General features: G+C 40.3%; 1 protein-coding gene across 3 annotated transcripts in view; it reads right to left on the reverse strand.

The window, feature by feature from the left end:
• FAM214A (family with sequence similarity 214 member A) overlaps nucleotides 1-14,238 on the reverse strand; it is a 66,966-nt gene that overhangs the window by 12,261 nt on the left and 40,467 nt on the right. For all 3 annotated transcript variants that reach the window (XM_040969984.1, XM_040969983.1, XM_040969985.1), the window contains exons 6-9: nucleotides 11,924-13,754; nucleotides 10,080-10,193; nucleotides 7,250-7,329; nucleotides 6,195-6,303 (exon numbers count right to left, since the gene is read on the reverse strand). In XM_040969984.1, coding sequence (XP_040825918.1) covers nucleotides 6,195-6,303; nucleotides 7,250-7,329; nucleotides 10,080-10,193; nucleotides 11,924-13,754 — 2,134 coding nt within the window. The remainder of the gene's footprint in view (nucleotides 1-6,194; nucleotides 6,304-7,249; nucleotides 7,330-10,079; nucleotides 10,194-11,923; nucleotides 13,755-14,238) is intronic.

Here is a 14,238-nt window from a genome sequence, read left to right on the forward strand (position 1 = left end):
AAATGTTTAAATGAATGTATTTAATGGTTTGGAAGATCTAGCAATTCCAGATAATCTCCTCAATTTGTTCTCTATTCATGCAATTCATAAAATCTCAGCAGAGTATTTTACAGAAATATAAAAGCCAATTTGTACTAAAAGATAAAGGAACCAAACCAGTTCAAGTAATTTTGAGAAACAACAACAAAGTACTCACACTGCTGATTTCCAGACTAGAAATTTAGGCACCCATATGCATAAAAATGAACGCTGACCAGATACCTCATATCATATAGAAACTGAAAAAGATCAAAGATTGAAATGTAGGAAGTAAAACACACTTCCAGGAAGTCCTGGCGACCTTGGTTAGGTCAGTGGTTCTCAACAAGGGGATGAGTGGCAGTGTTGGGAACACCTTTCTGGTTGCTACAACCATGGATATGCTGAAGGGATAAGGTACTGCTCGACATTCTGCAATGCTGACAGTCCCCTCCTTACAAACAAATACCTAGCCTAAATAGAAATAGTTCCACAGTAGACTAAGAATGGAAAAGACTTTTCAAAAAACGCAAGATCCAAAGGAAGACTCAGTAAGGGAAACATTAATAAATTACACCTCCAGAGCAACCACTGGCACGCATGTGATCTGTGGCTGGGAACAGGCCTGGTTGGGGAGCTAAGGGGATAACCCTAGCTGGGTTGAGGTTCCCACCAAGGGGCGTGTGACCTGGAATGGGGGCTGTGTTCTGATCGGGAAATGGTTGTAGTCTCCCTCGGCACAAGTGTGGACTGGGATTGGATGCACCGAGCCAGGCCAGACCCCAACACCCTCTAGTGTCCTGGAGGACCAGGATAGATGTGGGACGGACTAGGCTAGGTCTCAACCCCCTACTGAGCCATGTGTGAGCCATATGTGAGTATGGACAAACCATGGCTGGGCTGAAATATCCAACAACAGGAACCAGCTTGAGTCAAAGGCCAGTCAGGAAAAGCCACTGTTCCTGCTAGGGCAGGAGGTGGACTGACACTGAGTGGCTCATGGATCCACTGGTAAGCGTGAAACCTGGCATTGGGAGGGGTTCTGAAGGAAGAGCCTGGGCAACTCCTCTGGCAGGACACAGACCCTGCAGGTAAGTGCAAGAAGCATTATAGGAAACAGCCCAGAACAGGCCATGGAAAGCTACCCATACATTTGGCATGGGTCGGGGGAAGACCAGGCTGAATCTGTCCACATCATCCACTGGCAAATCCAAACACCAGAACAGTGTGGGTCGAGCCAGGTTCAGCAGCAACAAAGACTAGTGCACAATATAGAATGCCAAGGTGAGGTTGCCTGAGCCGAAAGTGACTGCAGCGTCCAACCAGCAAGCGTGAGAACAAGGGGGCAGTGCCAGCAGGGGAATAAGGCGTGGTTCCTTTGCTGGGCAGCTACTCCCACTGGAGAGCATGGGCTGGGTAGGGGCAGACCAGACTCGGCAGGGCTATAACACCTGTATGCCTCATGTGGACTAGATCGGGAAAAGCCAGGCTGGGCTGATTATTCCTACTGGTGGAAACAAAATTAGAGTGGGTGAGGGTTGTTTGGGCATAGCCACAGCATCAGCAGCAAGAAGCTGGCACTGGGGGCTAGTTCTGTCAAGTAAACCACAGAACTACCTGGAGAGTGCATAATCTGGGAGTGGGAGAGGCCTGGGAGGGAAATAGTGGGCTCCTCCCTCTTGGGTTACCTCTTCCACGGGAGGGCATAAAACCAGGACAGTGACTGGGGTGGAATGGGGTATGGGACAGACTGGACTATTGCTACACATACTGGCGAACCAGGATAGGAGGCGGGCCTGGTGGGGGTTACTGCGGGTCACTCCAACTAGGCTGCAGCTCCCACCGGTTTCTGCAAGGGCCGAGTATGTGCTGGGCAGAACCAGGCTGGACTGCAACACCCATTGATTTCAGTGGAAGTCGGGGGTGAAAACAGAACCAACCCAGCAATTGCAAATACTAGCTGATCAGGCCGATGGACTGTGCCGGGCCCTGTACTTGCTAGCACATACAAGAATCTGGTTTGAGAACACCTCAGACAAAGTTTCTTTCGAGATCTCCCCAATCAAAATGCTGGACTCAGAACCCGAACCAAGAAAAGACAGAAGACAGAACAGGTCAACCAACCATCTCAGCTATATCTTAGCAGCGAAATATGGGGCAGAGACTCTATGATGGACTATGTCAACCAGTGGATTCTTCAAAGACCTCATAGTGCTTGGAGTGGCAAGATTGGCAGCGATTCATAACTATTGAAATATCAAACCATCTGAGCAAGAACCTCAGAGCATGCCCTACATCCGGGACCTGGGGAGGGTGGGAAATTGGGTGGGCCTTCTCCCTTAATACCCCCCTTTAAACATGAAGGAAACTATATGGAAAAAATAATAATCTTACCCACTTTCCTGTAGCCCTTGAACCTTTTTACCCTAAATAACTATGTAAAGATTGTCAAAATATTTTTTTTAAAGATTTATTTTTATTATTTTTTCATTGGAAAGGCGGATATACAGAGAGGAGAGACAGAGAGGAAGATCTTCCGTCCGATGATTCACTCCCCAAGTGAGCGCAACGGCCGATACTATGCCGATCCGAAGCCAGGAGCCTCTTCTGGGTCTCCCACGTGGGTGCAGGTTCCCAAAGCTTTGGGCTGTCCTTGACTGCTTTCCCAGGCCACAGGCAGGGAGCTGGAAGGGAAGCGGGGCTGCCGGGATTAGAACCGGCGCCCATATGGGATCCCGGGCGTGCAAGGCGAGGACCTTTAACCACTTGCGTACTGCGCCGGGCCTGATTGTCAAAATATTAAAAAAAAAATAGATTATTTTTTAAAAAAAATTACACCTCAGAAAAACAAAAATTCTTCATTGTTCAAAAGACACTGTTCCAAAAACGTAAAGCTAAACTTCAGACTTACAGAAAATATTTAGACAAGACTGGACTTGAACTGTAATACTGTAATAAGGTGGAATAATCCACCATGGGGGAAGAACATGGGGAGGGGTTTGGGGAACCTCAGAGCCTATGAAACGATGCTGTAAAATGAAATGCAATTAAAAAAAGAAGAAAGAAAATATTTTGAAAACATATGTGCCTTTATGGCAAAGAAGTATAGAAAAAAAAAGGCTCAATGTACTTCTTCATTAGGCAAATACAAATTAAAATCATGATAATTAAGATGAAACAACAATGGGTGCCGGTTCTAAACCCGGCAGCCCCGCTTCCCTTCCAGCTCCCTGCTTGTGGCCTGGGAAAGCAGTCGAGGACGGCCCAAAGCTTTGGGACCCTGCACCTGTGTGGGAGACCCGGAAGAGGCTCCTGGCTTTGGATCGGCATAGTATCGGCTGTTGTGCTCACTTGGGCAGTGAATCATCGAACGGAAGATCTTCCTCTCTGTATATCCGCCTTTCCAATAAAAATAAAATAAATCTTTAAAAAAAAAAAGATGAAACAACTGCCAGGAGGTAGAGGGACTTTGAACTTTCATATATTGCTGATGAGAAATACAGCAAACCCACTTTGGAAAACAGTCTTGTAGCTTCTGGAAGAGCTACACGTGCTACACACACACACACACACACACATATCAATTCCACTGTCTAGACTTCCTATTCTTTTAAGATGTATTCATTTTGGGCCAGGCAGCATGGCCTAGCGGCTAAAGTCCTCGCTTTGATCATGCCAGGATCCCATATGGGCCCCGGTTATAATCCCAGCAGCTCCACTTCCCATCCAGCTCCCTGCTTGTTGCCTGGGAAAGCAGTTGAGGACGGCCCAAAGCCTTGGAATCCTGTACCCACGTGGGATACCTGGAAGAAGTTCCTGGATCGGCATAGCACTGGCCATTGCGCTCACCTGGGGAGTGAATCATTGGATGAAGATCTTCTTCTCTATCTCTCCTCCTCTCTGTATATCTGACTTTCCAATAAATAAATAAATCTTTAAAAAAAGATTTATTCATTTTTATTTGAAAGGCAGATTTACAGAGAGAAGGAGAGACAGATAGAAAGATGTTCTACCCACTGGTTCACTATTCAAATGGCTACAATGGCTAGAGCTCAGCAGATTGGAACCCAGGAACCAGGAGCTTCTTCTGTGTCTGCCATGTGCATACAGGATCTCAAGGCTTTGGGCCATCCTGCATTGCTTTCCCAGGGCACAAACAGAGAACTGGAAGGGAAATGGAGAAGTTGGGGTATGAACCAGTGCCCAGATGGTATGTTGGTGCTTACAGGTAGATTAGTCAATCAGCTCCAACTTCCTATTCTTTTCAAAATGAAAACTTATGTCCACACAAAAATTAATATATGAATTTAACTGTAGCTCTATTTGTGCCACTCAAGAACTAGAGATAATCTAAATAATCCCCCTTGGGACCCTGCACCCTTGTGGGAGACCTGGAAGAAGTTCCTGGCTCCTGGCTCCAGATCAGCACAACATCAGCCGTTGTGGTCACTTGGGCAGTGAATCATCAGACGGATGATCTTCCTCTCTGTCTCCCCTCCTCTCTGTATATCTCTGACTTTGCAATAAAAATAAATATGAATCTTTTTTTTTAAAGATTTATTTTTATTATTTTTTTATTGGAAAGGCGGATATACAGAGAGGAGAGACAGAGAGGAAGATCTTCCGTCCGATGATTCACTCCCCAAGTGAGCGCAACGGCCGATACTATGCCGATCCGAAGCCAGGAGCCTCTTCTGGGTCTCCCACGTGGGTGCAGGTTCCCAAAGCCGTGGGCGGTCCTCAACTGCTTTCCCAGGCCACAGGCAGGGAGCTGGAGGGGAAGCGGGGCTGCTGGGATTAGAACCGGCACCCATATGGGATCCCGGGCGTGCAAGGTCAGGACCTTTAACCACTTGCGCCACCGCGCCGGGCCCAAATATGAATCTTTAAAAAAAAATAAAAAAAAAAAAAAGAATCCACTGAAAACAGGATTTTCACACAACAGCCCTTTTTTGCTGAGCACCTGGCCCATATAATAACCTTTGCAAATCTAACTATGACAAAGAATGGGAAGTTTCCAATTTTAGTATATGTGCTGCCGAAGCAAGCACAGAATGGAAACTTTAAAAGCTCTGAACTAACAACTTTAAAATGACACGGTAAAGGAATAAACTTTTCACAAAATAACTTTTTATTTCTATGAAAACTGTAAAAGATATCCTAAAAATTAAAACAGCTATAAACATACTATTGATACATAAAACAACTCTTTTTATTATTTACTTTGACTTACAAAGAGTTATTTATATGAATGGTAGAAAGACAGTGAAGGAAGGAAAAAAAGAGATCTTCCATCTGTTGATTCACTCTCCCGATAGCTACAACAGCTAAGGTAGGGTCAGTCCAAAGTCAGAAACTTCATTTGGGACTCAAATGTGAGGAAGAGGTCCCAAGATTTTGAGAATCATCTGCTGCTTCTCAGAGGTACTGGCAAGAAGTAGGATTGGTAGCGGAGGAGCCAAGACCTAATTCCAGGCACTTCAATGAGATGCTGGTGTCCCAAGCAGCACCCTAACACACTGTGCTGTAACACATGGCCTTTGTGTGTGTGTGTGTGTGTGTGTACGTTAATTACTATAAGATTCAAAATTTAAACTCTTTTCTCCTAGGAAACTGACCAATTAGAATCATTAAAAAAATGTTCTTTCCAAGTTTACCTTTAAAGCTAACCTGATTCAGAAGTAAAGACAACTAAATACATGACACAGCTAATCCCAAGTAGAAACACTCACACTAGATACAACAGTACATCTATCTAAGATCTTTATCTGTTGATTTTTTAAAAATAATTTATATAGCAGATTTAGCTTTACAGAAAAAGTACAAATAGAATAAACACAAAAATGTGATTTTGGAAATCAACCTTCTTCGTCATTCAGGGCCACTGCTTTCCAATTTTATAAAATATGGTCAATTCAAACCTCCTGGCTAACGTGTCAGATGCCTCCATCCCACCTGACGTTGCCCAAGTCTATCTCCTTTACTAGATAACCCTGTTCTAAAGACGCCGACAATTACTCCAACTTCTCTCCTCACAAAAACAAAAAATTAAAGAGTTTCAAGGCTGTGGAAAAAGACAATGTATTTGTTCCCTTTTACAAAGTTAAAGATATGACTCTCCAGACCTAGGTAAAATCAAGAAAGTTCTGATCATAACATAGTGTCAAACATATTACCTCAAAATTTCCCAGGAGACTAAGACTTGTAATGGGTGGGGCACTAGAACTCAAAAATGGTCTTTCCTGGGTATCTGGATCATCTTCAATGTTTAAACATGGTTGAGTACTATTAAAAACAAAAAAGAAAAAGCAGAAGAACACATTAGCCACAACACTTTCTTACTCACATTTGTTGATGTTATTTTTTATCTGGGAGGCTGACAAACTGAAAGCTCCCATCCACTATTTGCTATCCAATTGCTCCTATGGCTGAGTCTGGGAATTCAAAACAAGTTTCCCAGTTCAGAGGCAGAGGCCCAGCTATTTGAGCCAGTCCTGGCTGCCTCTCAGTTTATGCAATAGCAAGAATCCAGAGTGAGCAGTGGGGTTGGGACTTTAAACTCTGTACTACTGTAAGAGACAGGTGTGCCAACCTGTGAGGGTGGTGTCCCAAGCACTAGGTCAAAAGGCCTGTCACCCAACCTAACTGGAACAATGCTACCCAAGATAACCCTAATTAAACTAATGGCATCGGACATTAAAATCCCAAAAATTTGAACTTTAAAATTATTGCTGTTTTTTTATAAAGAACACATATTGCATATATATGTCTAAATTATAATAAAAAGTTACAGGGTAAAGTTTATAATATAGTTATAGAAGTCTTCTGTATCAATCCATTTTCAGCTAAAATTACAAAAGCAGGATTACATGATTAAAGAATACAGGTCAGGACATATTATATTTTACAATGTGGAAAAAATGCCAATGCTGTTTTTTTTTTAATTTTGTTTTTGCAAACAATAAAAGGTAGAGGATAATGATCAGAAATAATACTGATTCACTTAAATATTATACACAATATATGCAATCAATATATGTAATCAATATACATTTCTTACTCAATATTTTCATTTCTTTCCTCAATCATTTTTAATAACCATGTGTGGATAATATACCAAAAATAAGATTCTTATTAAAATTTTTACTGTTAGAGTGAATGTTATCTATTGTGAAAGACCAAAATTTAGAAATTCCATTTCCTATGTAGAAATGAATTTAAAGCTACATACCTTCTAGACGATAAGTTTTTCAGATGCAGTAAGGAAGAATCCAGATCAAAGCAACCTGACTGTGTTTTCCTTTGAGGAACCTAAGGACAAAATGATCATTAAAGACTATAATTTTTTTTCTTGTGTTAATAAAACATGTATCAAATGTAAGTTAAGCATATCATACTCCTCCCCAAACAGTTCACCCAAAACAATACTATTACATGTTTCTCTTTATGTTCTTATTAACCAGTAGAAAAACAGATGGCTGACAAAAGTAGTTTCATTAGGTTTGAGCTTTTTTTGGAAGCAAAACCACTCTTTCATCAAACCAAATTATTGCAACAGGCCTTTCTAAATAAACAGGTCTTTCATTTGAAAGACTCAAAATGTAGGCTAAACATTAAGTAATATACACTATGCAAATCAGACAAGTTTGTTTCTAGAATAATTAATATGAGTTCTTCAAAAAATATTATGAAAATGGAATTAAAATGTAATTTACTTGGTGCAAAAATTGTTAAAAATTCAAAAATAAGTAAGTTCTTGCAAATTCATAAAAAATAGGGTTCATCAAAAACTGCATGCATCTAACTTTGGAACAAGACTAGACATATTATAAACATTCAGGACAGCATGATGGCTCAATTAACCAATCCTCCACCTGCAAGTACTGGCATCCATACAGACACTGGTTCATGTACCAGCTGCTCCACTTTCCATTCAGCTCCCTGCTTATGGTCTGGGAAAGCAATGAAGGAAGGTACAAGGCCTTGGGTCCCTGTATACATGTTGGGAGACCTGGAAGAAGCTCCTGGCTCCTGGCTTCAGATTGGTTTAGCTCTAGATGGAGGATCTGATCTTTCTTTTAGCCTATTCTTCCCTCTGTAAATCTGTCTTTCCAATTAAAATAAATCTTCAAATAAAAAAAAAATGGCCAGAGCTGAAGCCAGGATCTTCTTTGGGTCTCCCATATAGGTACAAAGGCTCAAGGTTTTGGGCCATCCTCTGTTGCTTTCCCAGATATATGAGCAGGAAAATGGACTGGAAGTGAAGCAGCTAGGACACGAACCAGTACCTGTATGGGATCCCAGCATTTGCAGGGAGAGGCTTAGTCAGTTGAGTCACAGCGCCCTAGGCAATATAAATTTAAAACCCCTACAATTATACCTTAGGTTTCAACCCTATTTTTTTCCACCTAGTCCACATGTTACTCATTGATGCACACTTGAATCAACAGGGAAATTTTTTTCTCATCTTCCATTTAGAGAAGGCCAGTCCTCCTTAATTATGGCCTGGAAGAGTTTGGATTCAGAATCCGGACATGACTGGCACTGACTTGTGGCCTTCTCTCCTATCCCAGCAGAAGCATTAAACCCTAGTAAGGTGTTAGAGTCAGACAGTCTAGTATGGGCAATGAAATTTTATTCTGCCAAGGAGATATTTGCAACATCGTTTGTAGGCCATACAAAACAACCAGCTTAAAAATTAGCCTGTTATACATTTACTGAATTTCAAGTCCTGCCTATAGGACTTGGAAACCAAATGATTTCACTGGCCATTTATACTGTGTAGGCCCGAAATTACCCACCCCTGGTCTAAAGGGAAGTAATTTCCCCTGAGGTAACATCTTGGAAATTTGCTATTTTATGTGTTAAAAATTATTATATTTCACTTAGGACTCTGTTTTTGAGAAGGATGGGTCTACCAACATCAATTCTCAGCTCACTATATTGACCAGAAGCCTAAAGTGGGATATGATTCTTTTTTAAAAGATCTCATAGGTAGTTCAAACATTTGAAGTTGTTTTAATTTGTAATCCAACTTCTCTAAGATAAACACCCCTGGTCCAAGTTGTAAATTTAATTTCTAGATCTCTTGCTATTTTTTGAACACATGCCAGGTATTATGTTCTTGAGTATTCTAAAAAACACATCAACAAATATGCAGATTTTTAGCTGTGCAATAATATTGTCTGCTCACTTCACGTTGAACAAAAATGGCAGTCACCACAATTAACCAATCAGTGTTTTCTGTGTGCCAGATTACACTAATCACTGCCACAATCCTGAGGTAGAAGTTATCACTCTCACTTAGAGATGAGGAGCCCAAGGCTCGAGAGATTGTGATACCTGTTTAATGTCACAGCTACAGTCAACTCAATGTGTCTGCAAAGTGATGTTTTTTATCACTGGATTCAGATCTATACATCTGTGAACATATAACAGGGATATTTACATGTCAAGAAATAAGAGGATTAGGGGCCCCGAGCCATGGCTCAGTGGATAAATCTGTGCCTTGCATGTACCAGGATCCTATATGGGTGCTGCTTTGTGTCCTGGCTGCTCCACTTCCCACCCAGCTCCCTGTTTGTGGGAAGCAGTCCAGGATGGCCCAAAACCTTGGGACCCTGCACCCACTTGAAAGACCTGGAAGAAGCTCCTGGCTTTTATCTTCAGATTGGCTCAATTCCAACTGTTGTAGACACTTGGGGAGTGAACCAGCAGATGGAAGATCTGTCTCTCCATCTTTACACAAATGCGACTTTCCAATAAAAATAAACAACGTATGAAAGAACAGAAACAAGAGGATTAAATGGATGAGTTTCAAGCCAAAGTGTCATGATTTCTTCCCCACTTGATGTGCTTGGTACTATCACTATGTAGTTAGATAACAATCTGTTTTTACAATGAAAGTTTCCACTAAAGAACTTGAGAAATTTCATATCTCTAATAGAACCAATTTCACTACTATTCACTTTCAGTCTTTTCCAATGTTACCATCAAGCTGTTACATATGCTACAAAATATTTTTCAATTGAAAAATTTAAAGATATTTAAGCCGTGCTTACAGGACTTGAAAGGAGAGGCAATCCAGTTCGAGGGTGAAAGGCTCTAGTTGAAGTTCCATCCAACGAGTGGAAAGTGTGTTTTCGCCAGACACTTGAACGTTTCGGTATATTTCTCTGTTAGGATAATTATTCTATTTTAATTGTAATATTTAAAGACCATTAAATTCCTAATACATTCTGAATTAATATATCCCTGGTTGTGACATCTATAGTCATAGAAAACAGTATCTAAAATTTGGGGATGCCATTTAGTAAGCTAGTATTTGATTTAAATTTGCATAAAAACTATTCACAGGTAGAAAAAATAGCATAATGTTCTAAAATGTAAAGCTATATTGGGATCAAAAGCTATTTTCATAAGATGCAATTTGAATAGGGCCTGATAAACAAACATAATACTATGAATTCAAAGTTATATACAACCAATTCACAATATTTTTTCCCTTGCAGTAGATGTGGGGGGAGCAGCATAATACAAGAAGTAAAGTAATTATTAAGAATTGCATGCTGCCCCAACTTAAGTTTAATTTCAAATTCCTATTTACTTTCCAGCAATTATTCTAAGTACTGAAATAAGCAAAGGACAATAGGAAGAACTCAAATGAACCAAGGATTTGTATCATCTACGAATGTGAGGCAGAATAAACCCTAGGATTGCGAATCAAGACAAGGGGCCAGGGCAGTTAAGCCATTTAAGGATTTGCAAGCTACTGGGATCTCAGTTATTCTGTTCGAGTCCTGATTTCCTTCTGTCATGCCTGTCATACGGTGAAACAGCATAAAGAATCAAATGTTCTATAGTCATGTGACATAAACAAAAGTAATTTACAAGGAACACTGAATTCAAAGTATTATTTTTTGCATATTAGCATTTGTTCTCCTGAATCCACATAGTAAGACCTGGATGCCTCTGAGAATACAGAATAATGTGTCTATTAGAAAAGAAGGGGAAGAAAAAAAAACAGATTTGAAAGATGCAAAAGACAGAATAGTGAAAAAAAAATATTGCCTTTTAGCAATTTAAAAAACCACTATTATTTAAAACCATATCATCTTTAAAACCACATTCATCTCCCAATGAAACTGTTAAATGTACCATAGGATGCTGGACTCCCTGCGATTGTCCATGCCCACAATGTTAGGATACACTTACCTAGCAGAATGGTGGATTTATGACTGCTTATGGAGGACTACACTACCGTAACAATACAGGGGATATCAGTGGGCAGATGGCATGTGGGGAAGGGATATGGGAAATCCCAGAGCCTATGGAATTGTATCATAAAATGAAATTTTAAAAACCACATCATTTTACTTCTATTAGTTTATGATTTGCTCTTAAGAGAGTATCTGTGGCCTGGTGCAGTAGCCTAGTGGCTAAAGTCCCCACCTTGCAAGGGACAGGATCCCATATGGGTGCCAGTTTGTATCCCAGCTGTTCCACTTCTCATCCAGTTCCCTGCTTGTGGCCTGGGAAAGCAGTTGACGACAGCCCAAAGCATTGGGACCCTGCACCCATGTGGGAGACCTGGAGGAGGCTCCTGGCTCCTGCTTTGGATGGGTTCAGCTCTGGCCTTGAAGCCACTTGGGGAGTGAATCACCAGATGGAAGATCTTCCTCTCTGTCTCTCCTCCTCTCTGTATATCTGACTTTCCCATAAAAAATAAATATTTTAAAAAAGAGAGTATTTGCAAGAATGCTTATAGTTTTGCATAAAACTTACACCAGATTGAGTTCTATACGTAACAGGCACTTTGAATTTTCTAGCTCTATCTCTCGTGAACAAGTCAAACACTTGAGAATCGTATTTCAAATATTAGGTATTATTTGCAGTTATTACCTACCAACGCCTCTGTATTTTTCAGTCGTTCACAGGGGGAGACACAGTCCTTTAAACTTTTTCTCTGAGAAGAGGTTTGAGATTTTTCATTCACTGCGTCTTCTTTCTTATCATAATCATTTTTGAACTGGTCTAATTTTTTACAATGAGAGCCTTCATTACCTTTGTTGAGATAATCTTCTACGCTATTAAGGTGGAAATTTTGCTCACATGTCTTAGGTCTTATTGAGTCTTTATTTGAGCACTCATTTTCATGGTTCTCCAAATATTCTGACACTCCCAACATGGTAACTTTAACTGCTGGATCAACGTTTTTTGAGTCATCAAGTTGGAGATTGGCAAGAGATTCTGGATTATAATTCTCGCTTTTTATTACTTTTTCCTTGTATTTATTTGTGCAGAACTGTTTGTCAATACTGTTGCAACTTGAGTACTGTTTATCAATTCCATTGCCCAAGTCTTGTTCCTTAAACCGGGACTCAGAAAGTTTATTTTCCAATCTATTTATTAAATCTACATTATTTTCTTCACATTGAGATATACTTGAGGAAGTTAATAAACTGTCATCTTTGTTCTGTGTCTTTTGATAAGCACTTTGGACAGTTTCACTAGAAATGTTTTGACACTGATTTCCTATTTGAGGTTTCAAAAACTTTCCTTTACTATTGCATTGGAAAGAAGTAAAACATGTATTAGGTACTGAGTCACTGCTGTCTCCTAACAAGGAAAATTTTGTATGAGAAATGGAAATGGAAGCATCATTTTTAATTTTCTTCAACAAATTTTTGTCTTCATATGAACTCCTAAACACTTTAGAAGGTCCCAAATTGGAACTGTGCAGGTTGCAGGACTGCCGGGGTGGGACAGGTGATGTTGGATCAATATGTTCCAAATGTTGAGCAATTCTCGCAATCACATCTTGTCGTTCCTGGAGTAGACAGCCTATCAAAGGATTCGTTTCTCCAACAGACTGACGAGAAAAAATGCCATTAGAAATGCAGGTTTCACTTGGAGGAATTTCTGATTTTACTCGAATTTTCCCCTCGTTTGTGTCTTCTGAGGAGGTAAACTCTGGACTACCAAAGGATATAGGGAAAGTTTCTTTACATTTTCTCACATTTTCATTTTCCTGTGAAGCCCGGAAAAGTTTAGGGTTAGGTGAAGCAGACTCTTGAGTATGAAATGGGTGCCCAGAACCGTGTGAAGTGCTTGGATCACAATGAATCAAATGCTGAGCAATTCTTGCAATAACTTCTTGTCGATCTTGAATTAAAGAGCCGATTAAAGGGTTAGTCTCACCAACTGAATTCCAGGAACTCTGCCTGCTAGAGACACTGGAATCAATCATTGAAAATGATTTTAAAGTTCTCCCTGATGTTTCATGTGCTTTTATCTCTCCTAACCCACTAAAGCCCCGAATATTGGCTTGAGATGTCCCATAGTCACATTTACTGCCAGCGCTTGGACACAGTTTGACATTTTTGACAGATGAAGTGTATTCTGGAGTTGTGCCATTTTTAACATGCAATACACTTTCAGGTGCCGGGGTCCAAGTGTGTTTGCTACACAGCCGAGGTGAGCTGCTTCTACTACACTGTTCTTCATTAGAACTGTGGTGCTGAGGAGTTTTCAGTTCACGGTCTTGAATTCTCTTCTCATAAAGTCTAATATTAGTGTGAATACTACACGTCAAAACTGGATAATTCGATTGTCTGGGCAAGGACTGAACGCTGACTTTCAAGGCCACATTGTGGGACACATTAGGAACAGGAAACACATGTTCAATTGGAGTCTGTGAAAAATTCCACTGTAGGTCTACATCAGCGGCACTGATTCTAGAGTCATACAAACAACACTGAATCAGAAGATCATAAAAATTGCATCTTTATAATTGCACATTATTTTAAAAATGTAATGGAGTAACTATCTTACCTTTATTTACATTAATTATCACTGAGGAGTATATTTAGTCATTTTACCACAGTATTATTTTCATAAAATCAATGTAAGTGGTCCAACAGAATACTCAGACAAGATGGTCTTTTTAAGGATGTCAGGCCACTTAAACAGTATTAAGAATATGAACATTCAAGAATACTATAACTTAAAAATATCTGTCAACAGAAAAAAGGACTTCACATTGTCTACTGAGAGGTGAACTCAATTCTAACAGACACAATCTCACCGCCACCCAGCCTAAGGAGAAAACTACCTGTTGATCAGCAAATATCTTTCAAGATACGGAAAGTAATGAGTAGAGTCACAGAAATTTGACATCTCAGAAAACACACTTTTGGATATGGCAGTTTCATGTCAATT

Source organism: Ochotona curzoniae, unplaced genomic scaffold (genome assembly GCF_017591425.1).
Source record: "Ochotona curzoniae isolate NIBS_2020 unplaced genomic scaffold, NIBS_Ocur_1.0 scaffold_4701, whole genome shotgun sequence".
In the NCBI taxonomy this organism is placed as follows: domain Eukaryota; kingdom Metazoa; phylum Chordata; class Mammalia; order Lagomorpha; family Ochotonidae; genus Ochotona; species Ochotona curzoniae.